This window comes from Schistocerca serialis, chromosome 4 (assembly GCF_023864345.2).
Source record: "Schistocerca serialis cubense isolate TAMUIC-IGC-003099 chromosome 4, iqSchSeri2.2, whole genome shotgun sequence".
Lineage (NCBI taxonomy): Eukaryota > Metazoa > Arthropoda > Insecta > Orthoptera > Acrididae > Schistocerca > Schistocerca serialis.
This window is the reverse complement of record NC_064641.1, coordinates 597,441,633-597,463,684: the sequence shown is the minus strand read 5'-3', so window position 1 is coordinate 597,463,684 and position 22,052 is coordinate 597,441,633. Positions and strand designations below refer to the sequence as shown.

General features: G+C 38.4%; 1 protein-coding gene across 2 annotated transcripts in view; it reads right to left on the bottom strand.

Moving 5' to 3' along the window:
* Window positions 1-7,225: 7,225 nt before the first annotated feature.
* Window positions 7,226-22,052, bottom strand: part of LOC126474061 (integrator complex subunit 15) — a 42,706-nt gene continuing 27,879 nt past the window's right edge. For both annotated transcript variants that reach the window (XM_050101471.1, XM_050101472.1), the window contains exons 6-7: window positions 12,372-12,637; window positions 7,226-7,614 (exon numbers count right to left, since the gene is read on the bottom strand). In XM_050101471.1, the coding sequence (XP_049957428.1) occupies window positions 7,526-7,614; window positions 12,372-12,637 (355 nt within the window). In that variant the 3' untranslated portion in view covers window positions 7,226-7,525. The remainder of the gene's footprint in view (window positions 7,615-12,371; window positions 12,638-22,052) is intronic.

Genomic DNA, 22,052 nt, shown 5'->3' with positions numbered 1-22,052 from the left:
GGGGATCTGGCACGAGAAATCTGTTTGGGGGGGATAGTGCCTGTGTGTGAGAGTTTTTGTGAGACCCTCAGCATATTGGGCATGGGAGTTCTTGTCACAGCAGGTACGCTGTCCCCAGGTGACTAGGCTATAAGGGGAGGGATTATTTTCGTGTGAATGAAATGACAGCTGACAAATGCAGGTACTGTTCGTGGTTGGTACGTACAGAAGTGTGGCTGGAGCTACCAGAGAGGAGTGGTCAATATCCAGGAAGGTGCCACACTAGTTTGAGGAGGAACAGATGAAGCAGATGGGAAAGGTGTCGATTTTGTGAAGGAATATGAAAAGGGTGTATTGGCCTTGAGTCCAGAACATGAAGATTTCATCAATGCACCTCAACCAGGCCAGGGGTTTTGGGTTTTGGAAGGTTAGGAATGCTTCCTCTAGATGGCCCATAAACAGGTTGGCACAGGAGAGTGCCATCTGGGTCTCCATGGCTGTACCGCAACTTTGTTTGTATGCCTTCCCATCAAAGGTGAAGCAGTTGTGTGTTTGCATAAAGTTAGTATGTGTATGAGGAATGAGGTAGAGGGTCTGAAGTTACAAGGACATTTGGAGAGGCAGTGTTTAATAACAGCAAAACCATGAGCATAAGAGATGTTAGTGTATAGGGAAATGGCATCAACAATGACATGTAGGGGTCCAGGAGGTACAGGTGTTGGGGAATCATGGATAGTCGGTGAAGGAAATGGTTTATATCTCTGACGAGGGAAGCTAAATTTCGGGCAATTGGAAGTGCTGGTCAATGGCAGACAAAGTTCTTTCAGTAGGGGCACAATAACCAACCATTGTGGTGTGTCCAGTATTGTTGGATTTGTGGATTTCGGAGGGCATAAAGAAGATGGGTGTGCAGAGTGTCATAGGGATAGGAGAGAAATGGATTCAGGAGAGAGGTTCGGGGAAGCACTTAAGACTTTAGGCAGAAATTGGAAGTTATGTTGGGCCTTTGCGACGGGATCGCTCTGACAGAGTTTATAGTTGGAGAAGTCAGACAGTTGGCAGAAGCCTTCCACCAGGTAGTTACTGCAATTCACGATGACAGTGCTGGAACCTTTGGCTGCAAGTAGGGTGATTAGGTCAGGATCTTTTTTGAGGCTATGTATGGCTCTCCTTTCTTCTGCTGAGAGGCTTATGTTCTTAGGGAGGGACCCAAGGAAGGGTGGTGAGGTCAAGCTGGAGCTAAGGAATTCCTTTAAGTTAAGGAGGGAATGGTTGGGTGGTAGGATCAAGGTTAGATGGTGGTATAAACTGGGTGAGTAAAGGTTCAATGTTGGAATTAGGTTGGCCTGGATTAGAAGAATTGGTGGCAAAGAAGTGTTTCCATTGCAGGGATCAGGAGGAGGAGAGTAAGCCTTTGACAAGTCGAACATTGTTAAATTTGGGTGAGGGATGAAGGTGAGGCCTTGTTTTGGCTCTGGATTTTGTGGAATGCTGGTAGCGAGTTTTGGGGGATAAGGGAAGTTCAAAAGGTCCCTAGGCTGTGTCTCGGTGCTATGAGCGGTTGACAAGGAGGAACACTGTGGGCATGATAGGAGTTGGATAGTGGTGCTCCAAGGTGGCAGTAAGCTGTCAGCATGTTGGTTAACTTACAGAGATGTTGTCTGGAATGACCTTCCAGGTGCTGGAGAGCAAGGGATTGCATTTCAGAAATGTGAGGTTGTAGTATGGACTGCATAGTAGCAATATCTTATGGTGGGAACACAGATGGTTCTGGGATGCCTCTGCCATGGAGATGTGTTTTTGCAGTGCCAGGTTTCTGACAGACAGGAACTGCTGGAATCTGAAAAGGTGGAGATTATTGTGAGAGGAGGGTTGGGGTACAGAGAAGGAAATTTTTATGTTCGGGCCATTGAGGGCAGGAGGTTGATTCCATGGTTTAGGTAGCATTTTAGGAACAGCATGTAGGATTGGGTTTTAGCCAGGGAAAGGGTTAATTTTCTGAACTGGTGCAGAAAGCTGAAGCAGGCATCCATTGTGACAGGAATTGCATTGAGTAAGTGGGACATTGTGTATGAAAAGGGCAAACGAAGGTGTTAGGTGATTGTGAGGCGAGCCAGATACGAGAAAAAGACAAACAAAAATATGCAGACACGCAAATATGTAGACACGCAAATAAGTAAAAATACACACAAATATGCAGAAAATTGTGGAGAAAAAGGATGATTTATGGGAGTATGCTCATGTTAGGCTAAGAGAAAAGACAGAGGGGCAGGAGGAGCAAGTGGTTAGGTTCAGGTTCACAAGTTTGTGTGACACAGGTAGGTGTGGAAAATAATATGAGAAAATACAAGAGTATGAAGAAGGAACTCTGATCACTAGGATTAATTATCAGCAGAAACAATTTGGAACATGAGAAATTGCACTAACGATCTGTGCGGTCACAAAGCTGCGTGTTGTGTGCAGACAAGACTGTTGATACAGTGTTGCTCGGATGTCAGAGTCTATGTGGTTTGGAAGGCGATGAAAAACAAAGGAAAGAAGAGAAAGAATCGATACTGAATAGACTAATGCTTTGGAGAAAAGTAACACAGGAAAACATCACAGGGTTGTGAGATGGAAGAAAAGCCATTAGGTAAAATGAACAGTGCAATGTCCTGGTTGGAATACCAACAATATAATGAAAAGGATAAACTGCTACTCACCGATAGGTTTAAGTAATTACATCCTATATCAAAACACAAGAAATAATGCCTCGTCAATTTAAATTAAATCTAAACTACAAAAGAAGTATGTATCCTTTTATCTCATGAGGTAATTATTTAAATATGCATTTTTATATTGTTTCAAATAGAAAGTAAATATTTCACTTATATTCCCAAAGACTAATATCAAAACAACTACATTTTAAAAATTAAGTTTAGTTAACATTTTAAGACAAAAGAGAGTTAATATTTTTTTCACATTACAAGAAATGAAATGTTCAAACTCTGTACTCTTCTACATAGAACTCACAAATTAACTTGGTGTGCATTTTACATATATGCTTACAACAAATTGTACAATGCTTTCTGTCATTTCTATGAGGTGGCACAGTGAAATTGGAAATTTTGATTAGTATAATTTACATGAATAAACATAGGAAAAATGTTTTTATTGACAAAGGTCCATACATACAGTATGTCACTTATGTTTTCATTATATAATTCACAAACTGTCTCTTTTATTTCTTAAAGAAGACATAGCTTTTGGTGTTCACATTCTAATAGCCTGTTATGGAAACTCCAGAATGCTTGGTGTAGTGTGTCTTAGGGAATGACAGTGATTTTGTCTTCAATCTTGTTTAAGTTCACGGATAGCTAAAGTGCAGTACACATTGCATTAAGATGTCCCCACAGCAAGAAATCTCACATACTCCATCAGGAGATCTAGAAGGCCATGGAAAACCACCATTATGTGAAATGGCGTGCCTTCCAAACAACTGCCAAACATCTTCCATCAATTGTCGAACACTACGAAATGTGACTCCTTCCTACTGGAACCACATTTTCAAAAAAGTGAGGGACAATGACACCATGGCTGGATACAACATACCATAGTATAACCTTGGCAGTATGTGATGGATGCTCGTGAAATTCTCAGGGAGTTTTCTGTGCCCTGTAACAAAAATTCTGTATGTTAACATATCTGTTAAGGAGGAAGTGGTATTTGTCTTATATCCACAAGGTGTTAAGGAATAAGGCATCCTTGATGATTTTAATGAACACACGTTACCTATATTCCCTATGTGACACAGGATCTTGTGGATTTAATTGCTGTACAACCTGCAATTTATAGGGGTGGAACTTAAATTTGTACCATATTCTCTGTATATTTCATTGCCCAATCTCTACTGCATGTGCCTGCTGTCAAAGGGAATGGCAAGGTTTCCTCTTGCAGAAATTCTAACAACTGAACGTTCTCTGCAATATATACCATTCGAATGTCATCTAGAGGCTTCTTTTACAAGGCTGAACCAGTTTCTTCAAAGTTACCCATCCACATTGTAATCTCATGAGCAGATGGGACACATCCAAGATGTTCTAGCTGGTAATGCTGTCAAAATACCCTTTGTGCTGCAGCCACACTAACAACCTGCTTATAAACACTCTCAAAGCAATAGCACATTCCACACCATTCCAGTGCTACATGGTAACTAAATGGCAATATGTTCACAACTACATATTGGATCCAAACAACTGCAGCACTGTAATGTTGCCTACACCACCCCCTGTACTTGGGGATCTGTGATTTTTCAATTTTCTAGGAGTTATACGAGGGGCATTTGAAAAGTCCGTGCAAAAATAAAAACTACTTACGTGTTTGGGGTAAACCTTTTTTATTTTTCGACACAGTCTCCTTTTAGACTTCGTCCAATGCTGTTCTAATTTGTTGATCCCTTCCGAATAATAGGAATTGTCCAAGTCTGCAAAACAGCTATTAGTTGCTGCAATCACCTCCTCATTTGAATAAAGTCTTTATCTCATCAGCCATTTCTTCAAATGTAGAGCAAATAGTAGTCCGAGGGAGCCAAGTCTGGAAATAGGGGGGATGTGAAACGAGCTGGAACCCTATTTCCATTAATTTTGCGACCACAACTGCTTAGGTGTGTGCTGGTGCACTGTCGTGATGGAAAAGGATTTTTTTGCGGTCCAATCGTCGGCGTTTTTCTTGCAGCTAGGTTTTCAAACGGTCCAATAAGGGTGAATAATATGCACCTGTAATAGTTTTACCCTTTCCAGAGAGTCGATGAGGATTATCCCTTGTGAATCCCGAAAGACAGTCGCCATAACCTTTACTGCTGAAGGAATGGTCTTTGCCTTTATTGGTGCAGATTCTCCCTTGGTAACCCATTGTTTAGACTGTTCTTAGGTCTCAGGAGTATAATAATGTATCCATGTTTCATCCACAGTGACAAAACGACACTTAAAGTCCTGCGGATTTCTTCCTGAACAGCTGCTAACCATCATTGCAACCCTTCACACAATTCCGTTTTTGGTCAAGCATGAGCAACTGCAGAACCCGTCTTGCCGATAGTTTTCTCATGTCCAAAGGTTTATGCAAAATATTATGTACCCATTCATTCGAGATGCCCACAGCACTAGCAATCTCACGCACCTTAACTCTTCTGTCATCCATCACCATATCATGGATTTTATCAATGATTTCTGGAGTCGTAACCGCCACAGGGCGTCCAGAACGTTCAGCATCACCTGTGCCCATATGGCCACTCTGAAAGTTTTGAAACCACTTATAAAGTGTTCTAACGAAGGTGCAGAGTCACCGTAACATTTATCAAGCTTCTCTTTAGTCTCCTGAGGTTTTTCGCCTTACATAAAGTAATGTTTAATCACCAAACGAAATTCTTTTTCGTCCATTTTTTGACAATAACTCTACTTCCTTGAGTCACATGAATGCCAAACACAAAGAAATAGACTAATATGGCTGAAACTTGGTGTGCGTCCTTTCCAAAGATGCTACTAACTAAACATGTCCTTGATATGTGCTGGTGGCGCCACTTCTTGGACTTTGCCCGGACTTTTCAAACACCCTCGTATAGTCCTTTTCTTCACATGCTGATGTGCAAGCAATATACCTCTATCTATCTGCTAGGTGAAGCCTTGTGTGTTTTAGGTTGTGGATTCCAATGTGTATAAGAACTGTTTGATAGAACAGTGGTTAAAAAAAAAGGTAACTAAACTCTGCAGATCAGGCCTACAGGACTGCACAATGCCGACCAGCCTCCATGTCATCCTCAGACGTATGGAGTCATTTTGATGCGGTAAGGAGTGGACACACACACTTCTCCCAGAGGTTGTTGGCTTGGAGTCACAAGTTTTCATTCACGTATCTCCTCAACTGGCATCTTGAGGGTGAGTGGACCCCAGTCCAGCCCTTTCATGAAAGAAAAAGCCCTGGCAGTGCAGAGAATTTAACCTGGGTCCTCTGCAAGGCAGTTGAACATGCTGACCACTCTGCGACAGAGTGATAGCATAGTGGTTTTACCTTATCCAGATCCTACTGAAACTCTCATCTTGTAACTTTATTCCTTGATTTGTAAATAACATATGAATTCAGAGAAGGTACATTATCACAGAGAAAGAGACTGATAATGATTATTTTCTCATTGCTCAGTCAACACTCTACTGCACACCTTAACTTGTGTCAACTGCTCCATATTTTGTGTGGCTGCGAAATCTTTATAGTGTCTAGTTCTCTCTTCTTCATCAATCTTTCTTCATTGTGCTCCCCCCCCCCCCCCCCTCCTAACCACATATAACACATCATAATTTAGCTGGTCAAAAAATTCTGTGTTTGGAAGCCATATTGATTTGAAGCTGACAGTGAATGGATAACTATAGTAATAAGTAGAGAGAAATGTGAGGTGAGAGCAGCAGCATACCTATATGTGGATAAGAAGATTGGAAATTTGAAAGATGACTTGCGAAGCTCAATTTCTTTTACACATGTTTAATGACCACTCTTCCTTGTAGTGAATGGTAGTCTACATTCATCCCATGGTTTGTGGACCACAGGAGTGCCCATAACCAAGGATAAGGTGGTGGTGGTGGTTAGTGTTTAACGTCCCGTCGACAACGAGGTCATTAGAGACGGAGCGCAAGCTCGTGTTAGGGAAGGATTGGGAAGGAAATCGGCCGTGCCCTTTCAAAGGAACCATCCCGGCATTTGTCTGAAACGATTTAGGGAAATCACGGAAAACCTAAATCAGGATGGCCGGAGACGGGATTGAACCGTCGTCCTCCCGAATGCGAGTCCAGTGTGCTAACCACTGCGCCACCTCGCTCGGTCTAAGGATAAGGAGAAAGGAAGAAATATAGAGCAGTCAGGTGTTTTTCTTTAAAAAATAAATAGTAATAATTTAACAGACAGTATTATGGAAGTTTTTAACAGGGTTGTAACTGGAACTATAGTATGGCTACTTACAAGACACCTTTCATCTTCCAAAATATTAAAAATACTTCATACCCACAGTTTGCCCCCCCCCCCCCCCCCCACAACCACCACCACCACAAACTATCATATGGGCACTCTTGGGTGACTCATCACGAGTTTTTCCAAGATCATGTTATCTTATTATGTCCAGCATGCAGAACTTTTGTTGTTTCAGTAATTAAATTGAGTAAAGTTAAACTAAAATCTTTATAAAAGCTGCCGGTCACTGTATAATGCATAATCCAAAAGAAGCAAATTATAACAATTTAGTAAATGTATATTTTACATAACAAAATAATGAGATACAAATTTTGAGCTTATGACTCAAAACAAAATTGACAATGACAACACGATATAAGACTCTGCAGTTACTTCAGTAAAACAGCAAAATATGGAAAATATAATGCAAGAGAGGAACTTTGGTAAGACTTCCACAATGGCAATGAACTGTATTCTAACGATTCCTGTACAGCCACTTGCTATTATTTTTGCACACTATTTCGCTGTTATGACACGCCAGTTGATCAAATGCTCAGTTTGTTCATCTTAGCTGTGTTTACACTATTGTTATCACTTTATGTTTCTTGATGACAAGACTAAGGAGCCTATTTTCTGGCAATAATTCAAGTTGTGAGAGAAGTTCTTCTGTAAAGAAAGAAAACAACAGCTTCAATAATTTTATTTTGTAATCTTTACATTATCTAGTGACACACAAAATTAATGGTAATGAATGTCAAGAAATATCAGAAAGATTGTTATTTAAATGCTACACCATTAAATGCATTTATAGCAGTCCAGCAACACAATGCCTAATGGTCTCTAGGGGAATCATATGTCAGAAAACAGAAGATGTATCACTACATTCTGTGGCAGATATTTCTGTTTGATTTGCCAAATGTAACACTGAATCGTATTCTCAAAGCTGTACCATACTTCTAAGAAATGAAATAATCAGTGCTTGATCCTTTGGTGGATTCAGCTTACAATCATTTGAAAATGAGTCAACAGATAAAAATGTGCAGCAGTAAATACAAAATTAAGGTACATTTTAATCCAACCAATGACAGCCAGTATGGAAGAATGTATCATTCAGAAAAATCTACCAAATGGTAGTCTATATTTACGAAAGGTTGTCTTAGAAAGGGTTTCACGATAAATGATCACCTACAGACTATATGTGAAGAACTAAAAGTTTTGATCAGTAGACACATTTGTGTTAGACAATGTCCAAAGTCGCTTCAGATTATAATTCAATATCTAACAGCATTTCTCATAACTGAATTTTTGTCCTTTCATGTAGTGTCTATATCCCATTTTGACAAATATTATGAGACTGGTAATGATCCAAATAAAAACGATAACCTTTATAGGATTTATTTGCTATTCTTTTGATACTTCGTAGCAAATTAAATTACATACAGTAATGGAAAACTATGACAGATGTAGCAAAAGATGATACGATGATGATGATGGCAATAATAATAATAATAATAATAATAATAATAATAATAATAATTCTTGCATAGACCACCAAATAGCCCACAAGTCGAAACAACAATAAAAACTATCAACACAATCATACACAACAAAATAAATGAATACACAACTATGGAAGAGTTACAATTACTGGTTTATGTAGGAGCACTCACTACACTAAATATACACACTAGACAGAGATCAGAACGAACCAACACACAGAAGAAACCCACAACACCAGCATGGCAACACAGGCTACAGATCAGAATAGAAAAACTGAGAAAAGACATCGGACAGCTAACACAATCTATAAGAAATGAAATATCAGACAAAAAAGGAAAAAGGTTAGGTAAAATCTCACAACAAGAAGCAATAGAGCAGTTGGACGAAAAGAAGCAGAAATTACAAGCCTGGGCCAAACGACTTAGAAGATACAAAAAAAGTGAAAATAGAAGGAAACAAAACCAAACATTCAACACCAACCAAAAGAAATTTTACCAAACAATAGATAACACACACATAAAAATAGACAATCCACCAAACATAACAGACATGGAACACTTCTGGAGCAACATATGGTCAAACCCGGTACAACATAACAGGCATGCACGGTGGATACAAGCAGAAACAGACACATACAAGAAGATACCACAAATGCCTGAAGTGATAATTTTGCAACATGAAGTCACCCAAGCAATTAATTCTATTCACAATTGGAAAGCCCCTGGAAAAGATAAAATAGCAAATTTCTGGCTAAAGAAGTTCACCTCAACACATTCACATCTAACTAAATTATTTAACAGTTACATTGCAGACCCATACACATTCCCTGATACACTTGCACATGGAATAACCTATCTGAAACCTAAAGATCAAGCAGACACAGCAAACCCAGCAAAATATCGCCCCATAACATGCCTACCAACAATATACAAAATATTAACTTCAGTCATTACACAGAAATTAATGACACATACAACACAGAACAAAATTATCAATGAAGAACAAAAAGGCTGTTGCAAAGGAGCACGAGGATGTAAAGAGCAACTGATAATAGATACAGAGGTGACATATCAAGCTAAAACTAAACAAAGGTCACTACACTACGCATACATTGATTACCAAAAAGCTTTTGATAGTGTACCCCACTCATGGTTACTACAAATATTGGAAATATACAAAGTAGATCCTAAATTGATACAGTTCCTAAACATAGTAATGAAAAATTGGAAAACCACACTTAATATCCAAACAAATTCAAATAATATCACATCACAGCCAATACAGATTAAGCGTGGAATATACCAAGGAGACTCATTAAGTCCTATGTGGTTCTGCCTTGCCCTGAACCCACTATCCAACATGCTAAATAATACAAATTATGGATACAATATTCCTGGAACATACCCACACAAAATCACACATTTGCTATACATGGATGATCTAAAACTACTGGCAGCAACAAATCAACCAATTACTAAAGATAACAGAAGTATTCAGCAATGATATAAATATGGCTTTTGGAACAGACAAATGTAAGAAAAATAGCATAGTCAAGGGAAAACACACTAAACAAGAAGATTACATACTAGATAACCACAGCGACTGCATAGAAGCGATGGAAAAAACAGATTCCTATAAATATCTAGGATACAGACAAAAAATAGGAATACATAATACAAATATTAAAGAAGAACTAAAAGAAAAATATAGACAAAGACTAACAAAAATACTGAAAACAGAATTGACAGCAAGAAACAAGACAAAAGCTGTAAATACTTACGCCATACCAATATTGACCTACTCATTTGGAGTAGTGAAATGGAGTAACACAGACCTAGAAGCACTCAATACACTTACACGATCACAATGCCACAAATATAGAATACATCACATACATTCAGCAACAGAAAGATTCACATTAAGCAGAAAGGAAGGAGGAAAGGGATTTATCGACATAAAAAACCTACATTATGGGCAGGTAGACAATTTAAGAAAATTCTTTCTAGAACGAGCAGAAACTAGCAAAATACACAAAGCAATCACCCACATAAATACATCGGCTACACCACTACAATTTCATAACCACCTCTACAACCCTTTAGATCACATAACATCAACAGATACAAAGAAAGTAAATTGGAAAAAGAAAACACTACATGGCAAGCACCCGTATCATCTAACACAGCCACACATCGATCAAGACGCATCCAACACATGGCTAAGAAGAGGCAATATATACAGTGAGACGGAAGGATTCATGATTGCAATACAGGATCAAACAATAAACACCAGATATTACAGCAAGCATATTATTAAAGATCCCAATACCACAACAGATAAATGCAGACTTTGCAAACAACAAATAGAAACAGTAGATCACATCACAAGCGGATGTACAATACTAGCAAATACAGAATACCCCAGAAGACATGACAATGTAGCAAAAATAATACATCAACAACTTGCCATACAACATAAACTAATAAAACAACACGTTCCCACATACAAGTATGCACCACAAAATGTACTGGAGAATGATGAATACAAATTATACTGGAACAGAACCATTATAACAGATAAAACAACACCACATAACAAACCTGACATCATACTCACCAATAAAAAGAAGAAATTAACACAACTAATTGAAATATCCATACCCAATACAGCAAATATACAGAAGAAAACAGGAGAAAAAATTGAAAAATACATCCAACTGGCTGAGGAAGTCAAGGACATGTGGCATCAGGATAAAGTTGACATTATACCAATTATACTTTCAACTACAGGAGTCATACCACGCAATATCCACCAGTACATCAATGCAATACAGCTACATCCAAACTTATATATACAACTTCAGAAATCCTTAATTATTGATACATGTTCAATTACCCGAAAGTTCTTAAACGCAATGTAACATATACCGTACAGTTAAAAGGAAGTGACGCTTGATCAAGGTCCGCGTCACTTTCATTCCGTACCAGACCTAAGGTCTGAGAAAGGAAAGATAATAATAATAATAATAATAATAATAATAATAATAATAATAATAATAATAATAATAATTTCATATGGCTCAATGACCTGCTGCAAGTCTTTTAATTGGACGCCCTTCAGCGACTTGCATGTTCCTAACATATCCCAGTTACCCAAACATGGAAAGGGGACCTATGGTTTCATGTGGAATCACATGTTTCTAGCAGTTTGTCACATCACTAAGTGTAAAGGCTAGGTTAAAACAAAAAGTTAGAAATCCACTGACCAAGATTCGGTCTTGTGACCTCTCAGTTTCCTGGCAGGTGCCTTTCCATTACAATACTGGGCCCAACATGGTGAGAACAATACTGGTCCACTTCAAAGACTGAATTGTGAAAATAAGCATCCAACAGCTCACAGATGATGAAGAACTGTTCATGGCAACAGACTTTCTATTCAATGAAAAATACAAAGATGATGAGTGAGGGATAAGATGATGATCCAGCATGAACAACGAGGTACTGCAATAATTGCCAGTAAGAGGTATTTGTAATATGTAAAGAGAGTTTACATTACATGGAGCTTTTAATTTAGCTATTATTTTTGTTTTTAACTGCCAGATGTTTCGCTCTTTGCTATATGATGTGATGGTTTTTGTTATTTTAATTTAAAAGTTTTCCTTCAGGAACACGAGAAAATTAAATCTTACTCAAAAAAAAGACATTACTAGTTAAAGCAAATTCACTTGCCAGCACACTTCTTTGTCAGAAACAAATCCTGTACATGGACAGCATAAAACTAAACACTTTTTTCTCGATGAAAATGCACGAAAAAAACTTCCATATATTTAAAACCTCAACTAACTATTTGTAATTACTGATTAATATAACTTTAATATGATAAAATACAAAAATCACAGTCATAAAAAGGAAAAATTAACTCACGTGTGTTTCCCACAATTGCATTTTGTGCCATTAGGACCTGGATTGCCTGCGCTAACCTATCAAGAGCTAGTTGTTGACATTTCCTGTTCCTACTGTGGCATGAAGCAGAAAGCAGTGGTGTTATCAGCATTTGGCCCAAATGTCTTGCTGACACTGCACCCTCACAAGGCTGCTCCAATGTACTTTCCAGGAGGGCCAACTGTAGCCGCCAATATTGATGAGTACTGTCTTCCTCCCACCCTAGGACTGGAGCCAAAATACACCACCTGTGGATTTTAAAAGTCATTTAAACACAACAAACCTTCTGCTTGCAAGCAAGCAACATTCTTAAAATTTCAACCACAAGAAATATTTTTTATCTACATTTACAATGATCAGCCAGAAAATTATCGCCTACTACCGATATAAACCCGTCCAGGCAATAGCAGTGTCACCTGGCGAGAAATGACTGTTATCAGCACATGCACTGTGTGTGCAGTATCAGTAAGTGTGCTGTCTGTGTGCAGAATGGGGAAGATGCACGATCTATCTTAGTTTGACCAAGGGCAGATTGTGATGGTCCGGAGGCTTGGCCCAAGCATTTCAGAAACTGAACAACTTGGGTGTTCAAGGAGTGCTGCGGTGAGCGTCTGCAACAAGTGTGTGAAACCAAGGTGAAACCAGGTCCAGACGTCGTCATGGTGCTGGGCGGCTACTCCTCATTAGATATCACGTCATAGGCTGGGCAGACTGATAAGGCAGGGCAGGCGACAAACTGTGGTGTGACTAACATCAGACTTTAATGCTAGCCAGAGTACAAGTGTGTCTGAACACACAGTGCACTAAACACACCCAATGAGGGTCCTCCACAACCGATGACTCATGCATGTGCCAATGTTAACACCATGACATCAGCAACTACATGTGAAATGGGCACATGACCCTCGTCACTGGATGATGGTACAGTGACAGAGAGTGCATGATTATGTAAGATGCAAATTTCACCCCCGAGGTAACTGCACAAAATGTAGGACAATGATAAATTAATATTTAGGTACAAAAACCCTATAACTGAAATATTCAGAATAGATATACAACTACAGATTAAGAGTTTGTGCTAGAACAACCAGACATGTGCTATATGTTGGCAGCAAAGCTAATCATCATCACATGTACCACTGAAATTTACACTTTATGAACACTACAACCAGTCAATCACTTAAATTACATTCTCCCAAATTTTTTTAATATTTAGTAAGCGGTTGGCAGCATTTTATTACATAAATTTATGGATATTAAGCTATCATTGCATATTTGTCCATTAAAATTATAAGGTTTTTAGTTCAAGTCCCAAACCACATCCCGACAAGGCAAGAAGACTTGGATCATCATTGGTTGCAATTTCTAAGATCCCAAATTTCCAACAGATAGATATGACATTTCAGACTATAGTTCTTTATTATTTAATTGCTATGCTTTTCTTTCTTAAGAATGGTTACTACAACTGTCATTTACTTCTGCTATTCAAAAATTACTACCTATATCATGAAAATGTCTCTGATTAAGTCATTCAAAAAGGCTATACCACCTTGAAAACACGTACAAAACAGTGTGGCACATTTCAGATTTGGGTGAACAGTGGAAAACAGTCCCGCAGAATAAAAATATTTTATAAACAGAGATACTTGTGGTTACATTTTCACAGAATTAATTATAACAACATGAATTATTATTGACATATTCACTTATATAAAGGTATTGTTATAGCTTTCAATGGTAATTTGAACGTAAAATTGCCAGTTTTGCTTCAATAGTAAAATTACAAGTTTTTTCCCATAGTCTGACTGTATCTGTTTTATATGGTGTAAGATATGATCTTCCGCTCGTTATCTGCTTTTCAATTACCATTTTCACATCCTCTTTATTACTTTCAGAAACTCCAAAATACTCTACGCTGTTGTGAAGAATGCACATCACATGATTGGTGCACTGATTATGATGTCTAATTTGACACACAGTAGCACAGAATAGTAAGTGCGATACTAAATATATTTTTACAAGCATATAACAATGAATCAGTCTTTTCTTCTCATCCCATGCTGTAAGTCTCCCGGACCTGCAGTTCTGGGTGATTTTTCCAAGATATACCCCTTTTCCTAGCACTACCCCTTTTCCTTCACCCCTCTTCCTCCCTCTTCAACCGTTCTGAGCCACTGGCTCCGAAAGCTTGGCTAGTTACTACACATGCCAGTACTGGTGTCTAACTGCGACTCATGGCACGAACACTACTAACAACACAAATCCTGCTGCACACATTGTGAACATCATTCCTTTAAGGTTGGGTACCCATATGGTAAATAGTCTTCCATCTACATTGGCTCAAGCAGAGGAAGTTTAATTATAACAACCCTGTACTTTTTGTTGCTAGCACATCTCTATCATTTGAACCCTACCATATGAAACAGTATTCTTAATGTATGAACATGCTAGAGAACTACAATTCTTTTCTTTGTTGCTATGAGCAGTTTTGGCAGAGTAGTAACTTCTCTCTAGTATTACAACAATACAGAAATGGATACAACAACGAAGATTCAGCTGTTATCTTGAAAACAGTTTCACTAAATGCAAGCTTACGGATTATGCCATGTATGAGCGAAGTTACGTTGAAATTTCTCTAGGCATTCTAGAGATATGCTAAACATACATATTCGTGGCAACACATACCAAATTTGTACAATATTTAAATATTATTGTGCTAACAGTGCTTTTTCATGTTTCAGTTAAAGTTTAGTAATTTTGCACAAGGTGATACAGTGTATTAATGATTTCATTAAATAATATAGAAAACATCTGTTCCATACTAACATTCCACAGAATAATATGCTTAGCACAGTTGAGTAAAATTTTGAAGTCCTCTCTAGTAGAATAAGAGATGAGCAAAGCACATCAGGATGCCAGGTGAATTGCCATCAAGGAAGGACCATAGATGTTATAAGTAATATGGCCACAAGACAGATTTAATTGCTACACACTTTAAGAACTGGGTGCCCAAAGCACCACTGCTGTAGAATAACATCACAGGGAAAGAGGGATACTGTCACTGTGAAGACAACCACAGTGGAGTAAGAAAGCTTAAGTCAAATGCAACAGTAACCATTCAACACACTGACTCTGTAAAATGCACCACCACCCTGACAGGTGGAGTTTAAGGCACCTTCCAGTTGCAACTGCGGTGACCACATGAGCTGACCAGACAAGAATACCAAGCCAATTGACATCATTGCTGCCTAACAGTAGCAAAGCATATGGGACAACCTTGCATAAATATTACATATTACTCCTGTTCCAGTGGAGAGATCTACTCAGTTTGCGGGTATCCACCATTTCACACCCACACCTAAAAGGCTACCAGCGGCAGATTACATCAGCTCTGTGGAGCATGTTGCAGGTTCTCTCCCACCATAAGTAGCAGGTGTTCACCACAAAACCTGCAGAGCACTTACCAATGCACCTACACTGAGATCAAACATCTTCGAGGGAGAATGAGTAGCACTGAAAAATCTGTAGGAGAACAAGGAAACTGGAATTCTGCCAGCTAACAACAGCAACGTTACAGTCTTAATGTCACATGTGGACTGCAATAAGAAGATATTCAATCTTTTGAATGACACTGCATACAGAGAGATAGCTGTTGGTCTTATGAATAAAATTGAGAGGAAGATGAGGACTCTTCTCAATGAGTCAGGCTTGCCACCTAGAATCATTAAGGGTCTTCAAACACAAGCAGCACTGCTATCATGACTACTATATGGCCTTTCTACGGCACACAGAGAAAGAACAGCTCTATAACAAACAATAATACTGGCGCATCTACTTACCAGCTGGCAAAACGCCTGAAATGCATTCACAGCGAATATGTGGGGAAGTGCAAACACCAAACTCACAACTCTGCCAACTTTGTACATTGCCTTAGTCAAATGTAGTTCCAGGATAAGGTTATGATGACCAGTGTCGACGTATTCTCCCTGTCTACAAGAGTTCCGCTTTCCGATTCCCTGGAACTCATAGCAGAGAAGTTCCAAGATTGTTTGATAGAACTTTTTAGTGTGTTTTGACATCAACTTATTTTCTGTTTGACAGAAAGTATTACTAGCAAACTGATGGCTTGGTGATGCGTAGTCCATTATCGCCTCATGATGAACCTATATGCGGAACACTTTGAGGCAAACACACTAGAATATGCCAAGTTGAAACCCACATTTCTATTGGTAGATGAAACCCATGTTTCTATTAGTATGTGGACGAAACATTCATGGTACAGCCATATGGTGTGCAAAGCTTCAAGAGTTCCTGGAACATTTAAACTCTACCATTGCAATATTGAACTCATAATGGAATTTGAAAAATAAAGCCTACTACCTTTCCTTGATGGGTTACAGACCAGATGGATCCCTGAGTCACAGTATCTACAGAAAACCTACGCACACTGACATCTACTTCCATGCCTCTAGTCATTGCCACCAGTCATAAATTCGGTGCTTAAGACTCCAGTCCATAGAGTCCAAACACTTTCAGATAAGGAGTGCCTCACCAGAGATTTCCAACACCTATGACTGGTGTTCCGAAGGAGTGGGGACTCAGAGCATCAAATTGAAAGGGTGATGCAATCAAAATCAAGAATACCTGAGAAAGCGGTTGATACAGACTGAGGAAGGGCATCCAAAAATTGTCTACCTACCTTATGCTGACCAAATATTCAGAGAGATCTATAGACTCCTATGAAAACACAGCATCCAGTATATCTTGCTCCCTTCAACTAAGATAAAAAGTAAGCTTTGCAATGTTAAAGACAATCTAGATCACCAAAAGCTGGATGTGTATCATTTTCCATGTAAATGTGGCATGTCTTATGTTGGGCAGATTATGAGAACAGTCGAGAAGAGATGAAAGGAACATCAGTGACACACCCAACTAAAAAAACCAAGCAAATCAGCTGTTGCCATGCACTGGCTCGAATATAATCATGAAATGGAATATTATGAGACCAGTATTGTGGTGCAAATGCCAAGTTTCTGGGACAGTATAATTAATACTTTCATGGCTACACACATGTTCTCTGCATTCTGTGTGGAGGTGGATTTTGTCCTGGCTGTACTGCTCGCCAAATGCTGGTGCCTGTGCAGAGACAGCATTCTGCCCAATACGAAATGCTTACCATACAATTTGTCAAAAACTGTTAAATGAAAACATTTAATTTGCTCATCTTATAGTCTGATATCTTTACTCAATAAAGAACTGAATTTCTTTTCATTATCCATCATACTTACTGTGCTGTATCAAATTAAGTAAAACATTGCACAACATTTTAGAGTTCACAGAGGTAAAAACGTATAGTGTAAACTTTGCGTGTGGTTGATTTTAGCTGATACATTGCAGCAAATGAAATGTAGATAACATACCATAATTTTACTTAAAATTGAGAGCAGAATGATCTCTCATTTTGAACTCGATTTATTGGGTATTATATCCAACAGACGGTCAGATACAATGGTACCAGTTCTGTCGATGCAAACTTGCTAGCTATTATGAAATGCTTACCATCCGTTTTTAAGAGAACTACTACGTGAAAAAAATTTAAAATACATTAAACAGAAATGTGCCAGTAAAATTTTAAATAATGACATAAATGGCTGGTCTTCTGAACTCAAAATTTTTTAAAGTGGCTTGTTCGCTAAGTCTTAAGTTTTGAGTGAGAGTCAAATGCTCTGTGATTTAAGAAATTCATCACACATTCATACACATAACATAATTCATCTTGTGTAAAAGGAAATTTACTTTGAAAGTAACACTTCTCAAACCATCATTCAAATATCTTCCTGCAACCTGTTAGAAATAGTTTCTGCTGAACAGTTGACAGAGAGCCCCAGAAAATAGGCATTACTGAGCATGTGCAGATATGATGACGTAGGAAGCCCTTGCTGGTGTCCGCTCTGCTCATACACCTTTCATTGCTTTTCGTTTCGGAATTCTGTGCATCACATGATCATGTGCAGCACTGATGCATGTTGTTTGGTGGGGACATATGGAATTGTGGTACTTGGGGACGGCAATTGTTTTATCATATTCCATCCACAAAAGGAATGCAAAATCAGAAAGCAGTCCTTGGGATAATATTCATTTCAAGACTACAGTCTGCAACTCAAAGTTCCCTAATATAATGCGATCTGGTGACTTTAACAATTTTTTTAAAAATTCGTACTCAGCATTACTGCTCCACAGCATTTACAAACAGGTTTACATCCACACAGCACTGCAAAAAGGTATTAAGAAGAAACATAAATTCATTGCAAAAATAAAAACAGATGTTTGTGTGTATCAGAACTAAGGACAAGCTTTTCAGGACTTTTTCAAATGGTACAAAAAATTAACAATGTTAACTGTCAGGAAAAGAAACTGTGTAACTAGCAGTTTATATTCTACTCCAGGAGTAAATATAAAGGCTTGTGGGGAGTTACAATGATAAAATACAGTGTGCTGACAGTCTATAAATTGCTGAAGAATGGCGTTCTACAAATCTAAGATGTAAACAACACAAATTAAGAAATAAAGTCAACCCGAGAGGAGGTACCAGACAAATGTGGAAACATGTCTTGTGATCAAAAAACATTGTGTTTCACAGAAGGCAGACTTGTAAAGTTCTGCTAAAGCTGTCAATATATTTGAAACAAAAAATTTTATTCAATACTACTGACCAAATTTGCCTGCTTAGTCATCTTCAAGTGATCTTACATTATGTCATAAAAGAATTTCGTAAACCACCCTAAAATGCATAATTCAGCTTAAAGTGCACTTTCATATGTCCAGGTTCACACTAAGGTAGGTCCCTACCTGGTATTAAGACTTTCAATGTGGTTTGCAGGATGCTAATTTTCTTTGAGTACAAGTACTGTATTATCTCACTTTTGGTTCTTTATTATTGCATTATGCCACATATGCCACAAGATGAAAGCATGCACTTGAGATTCAGTGAAGAGTTGAAACTAGACAACAGTGTGAAATGAAACACCGTGTTTCAAATAAATTGGCTGTCTCCGTGGAAAAGATTAATGAAAGCCAAATTTCTTTAGAAAATCAACAAAAATAACTTCACTGTTCTGCATGACAATTAATGCTTGATTGCCAATAATGTGGAAATAAAATAAAACAAAAACCTGAAACTAATACATATTTTAGCCTTCTGTATGTGAATGTGTTTTAATTCACCCAGCAACTCCTAGCCACAGAAATCTGTTTTGTTTTCATTTGATGTGAGAGCTATAAACAAAATCACAAAACATAAACATAGGTCAGGCAGAGACTAACCCCTCCCCTCCCCCACTACAACACAGACTGCTCTGCACGTGCACGAATCTGGCAGCTTGGGCATGACAATTCTCCCCCCCCCCCCCCTCCCTCCCCCGGCTAGCATCTGGCTGCTACTGCTTATACAGCCAAGAGCCACACTTCAAGAAGCCACAAGCAGGAGAAGGCACTGCTTATATGCGACTTCAGCTCTGCGCACGCACATGAGCCTGCTGGCAACTGATTAAATGAAACTAAAGTAAACGGTTATGAGGTCATGCTCATTAAAGGCAGTTAATTATTACAAGGCACTGAATAGTTTTCCTCCTAAAGCATTCGACACATTTAGCTGTTGGTAGATGCTTATGAGTGCACAGTGATTTGTTGTTGTAAATCACACATTTCTTTGCAATTTAACTTTTAATTTTGGTGTTTTTATCTCGTCTACATTTTATTGCTGCACTAGCAGGCTAATGTAAAATTCTTTGTTAGAGTATCAGTTCTTATTACACAAAAATTTAACTGAAAACTGAAACAATGAAAAATTCCTGGCATTCTAAAAAATTCCTGGGTTTTTCCCCGATTTTCTTGAGGATGACAAAATTCCCAGTTTTTCCCCAGATTTACTGGTAGTCCCAGAACATATACACCCTGTTTTTGTTATATGCCCATAGTTACTGTGCTGTGTCAGGTTAAGTTAAACACTGTGCAAAATTTTAAAGATTCTACAGTTGTAAAAACATATTGTATAAAATGGATTGATTTTAGCTGATACATTGCACTGAATGGAATGTCGATAAGATATTGAAATTTTATTCAAAATTGAAAGCAGGGTATCTTGTTTTGTTCTTACATTATTTCGTTTTACATCCAAAGGACGCCTGTATGTGATGTGCCCTTTCATGTCACTGTGCATCGCGAATCATGTGGTCACAACAATTGTCACATCTCACAAACAATTTAACATGTCAGAACGACGTTTTTTGTAAATGATAGCATGTAAGGAGGCATATGTGTTGTATAATAAATAATATTAATAACTTTTTTATTCACCAAGGTATGGAAGTAACTCAGCTGCAGTAGTGAGCGGTCAGTGGCTCAAGATGCACACAGACATACCACCATAGGAAAACCCAAGTGGTGTACCTACCCACATTCACAGCACCTGGAGAACAGCGTAGTAGGATATGTATACATGCCCAAATCAGCAAAAGGCTTAAAGAGTGTATCGAAATAAAGAAGAAAAGAAAACCTAATAAACAGGGATAGAGGTTTCAATTTAAATAACTCTTAGGATCTGGCTCTCAATTTATTAAAATCTTGCCGGCCATCATGTCCATCAGATTAGAAAATGCTACGGAAATTTGCATTTCACAGAATGTCAATGTGTGCTCTCTAAGAGCATCAAGGAGTGCAGAGGACATTGGGAATCAAACTTAGCGATAAACAGCAGTTTGAGACCAAAAATAGCTCACAGTCTGGTTGAAGTAGTCAGAGTCTACACACAACAACAAAACTTGCAGCACCTGAAGAAGACTGCTGGGTTGGTTGTCAAAATATTGTGCAGAAAATGGAAACAACAATTCAGCTGAACATCCAGAAGCTCATTATTAATCAATCAACACTGAGAAAACATGAAATATCATAGCTGTGTTCCTGGTGGCTGGACACAGCATGACTCTGCACAACCCCATGCACTTCATAGAGAGCTGGAAGTGCTTCTCCTGCATGCAGCCTATAGTATGATCAGGTATGTCCTGGTCACCTACTATCTGGAGCTGGTAACAGCTGTGGCCAGAATGGACGATGATACCCGCACAGAGTGCCCAGTGGCCCTGAGACATCACAGGGAGCTGATGCTACTTTTTCTTTCTGAATCACAATGTCTTTCAACATCAAGATGTCTTTCTGTGTCATGATTTAATGGTGTCTTGTCTATGTGGGGAAACAGAGAAGTTGATGGTTTTATCAGTAGAAATAAAGAGTAATTAAAAGAGAGTGAAAGTAATGGATTACAAATTAAGTGAGAGTAATGGACTGCAAATTGAGTGAGGAGAGAGAGAGAGATTGTAAACTGGGTTGTGTGTGGGCTATGTTACAGGAGAATAATTGTAGTACTGACTTAGAAAAAAATAAATACTCCTAGGATATGTTGCTCAGTGAACTAAGCCCTGAGGAATCTGAGACAGGCATTGAGCTAAGGAACTTCAAGGTATGAGCCTCACTAGAAAAAAGGAAATGCAATGAATAATGTAAACTTTAGATTTGTAAATAATTGTCAAGGCTTTTTAAGGAGATACCTTGAGACAAATCTGAGGTGGATTTGTGAAAGAAAGGGGTAATTATGCACCACCGAATAAT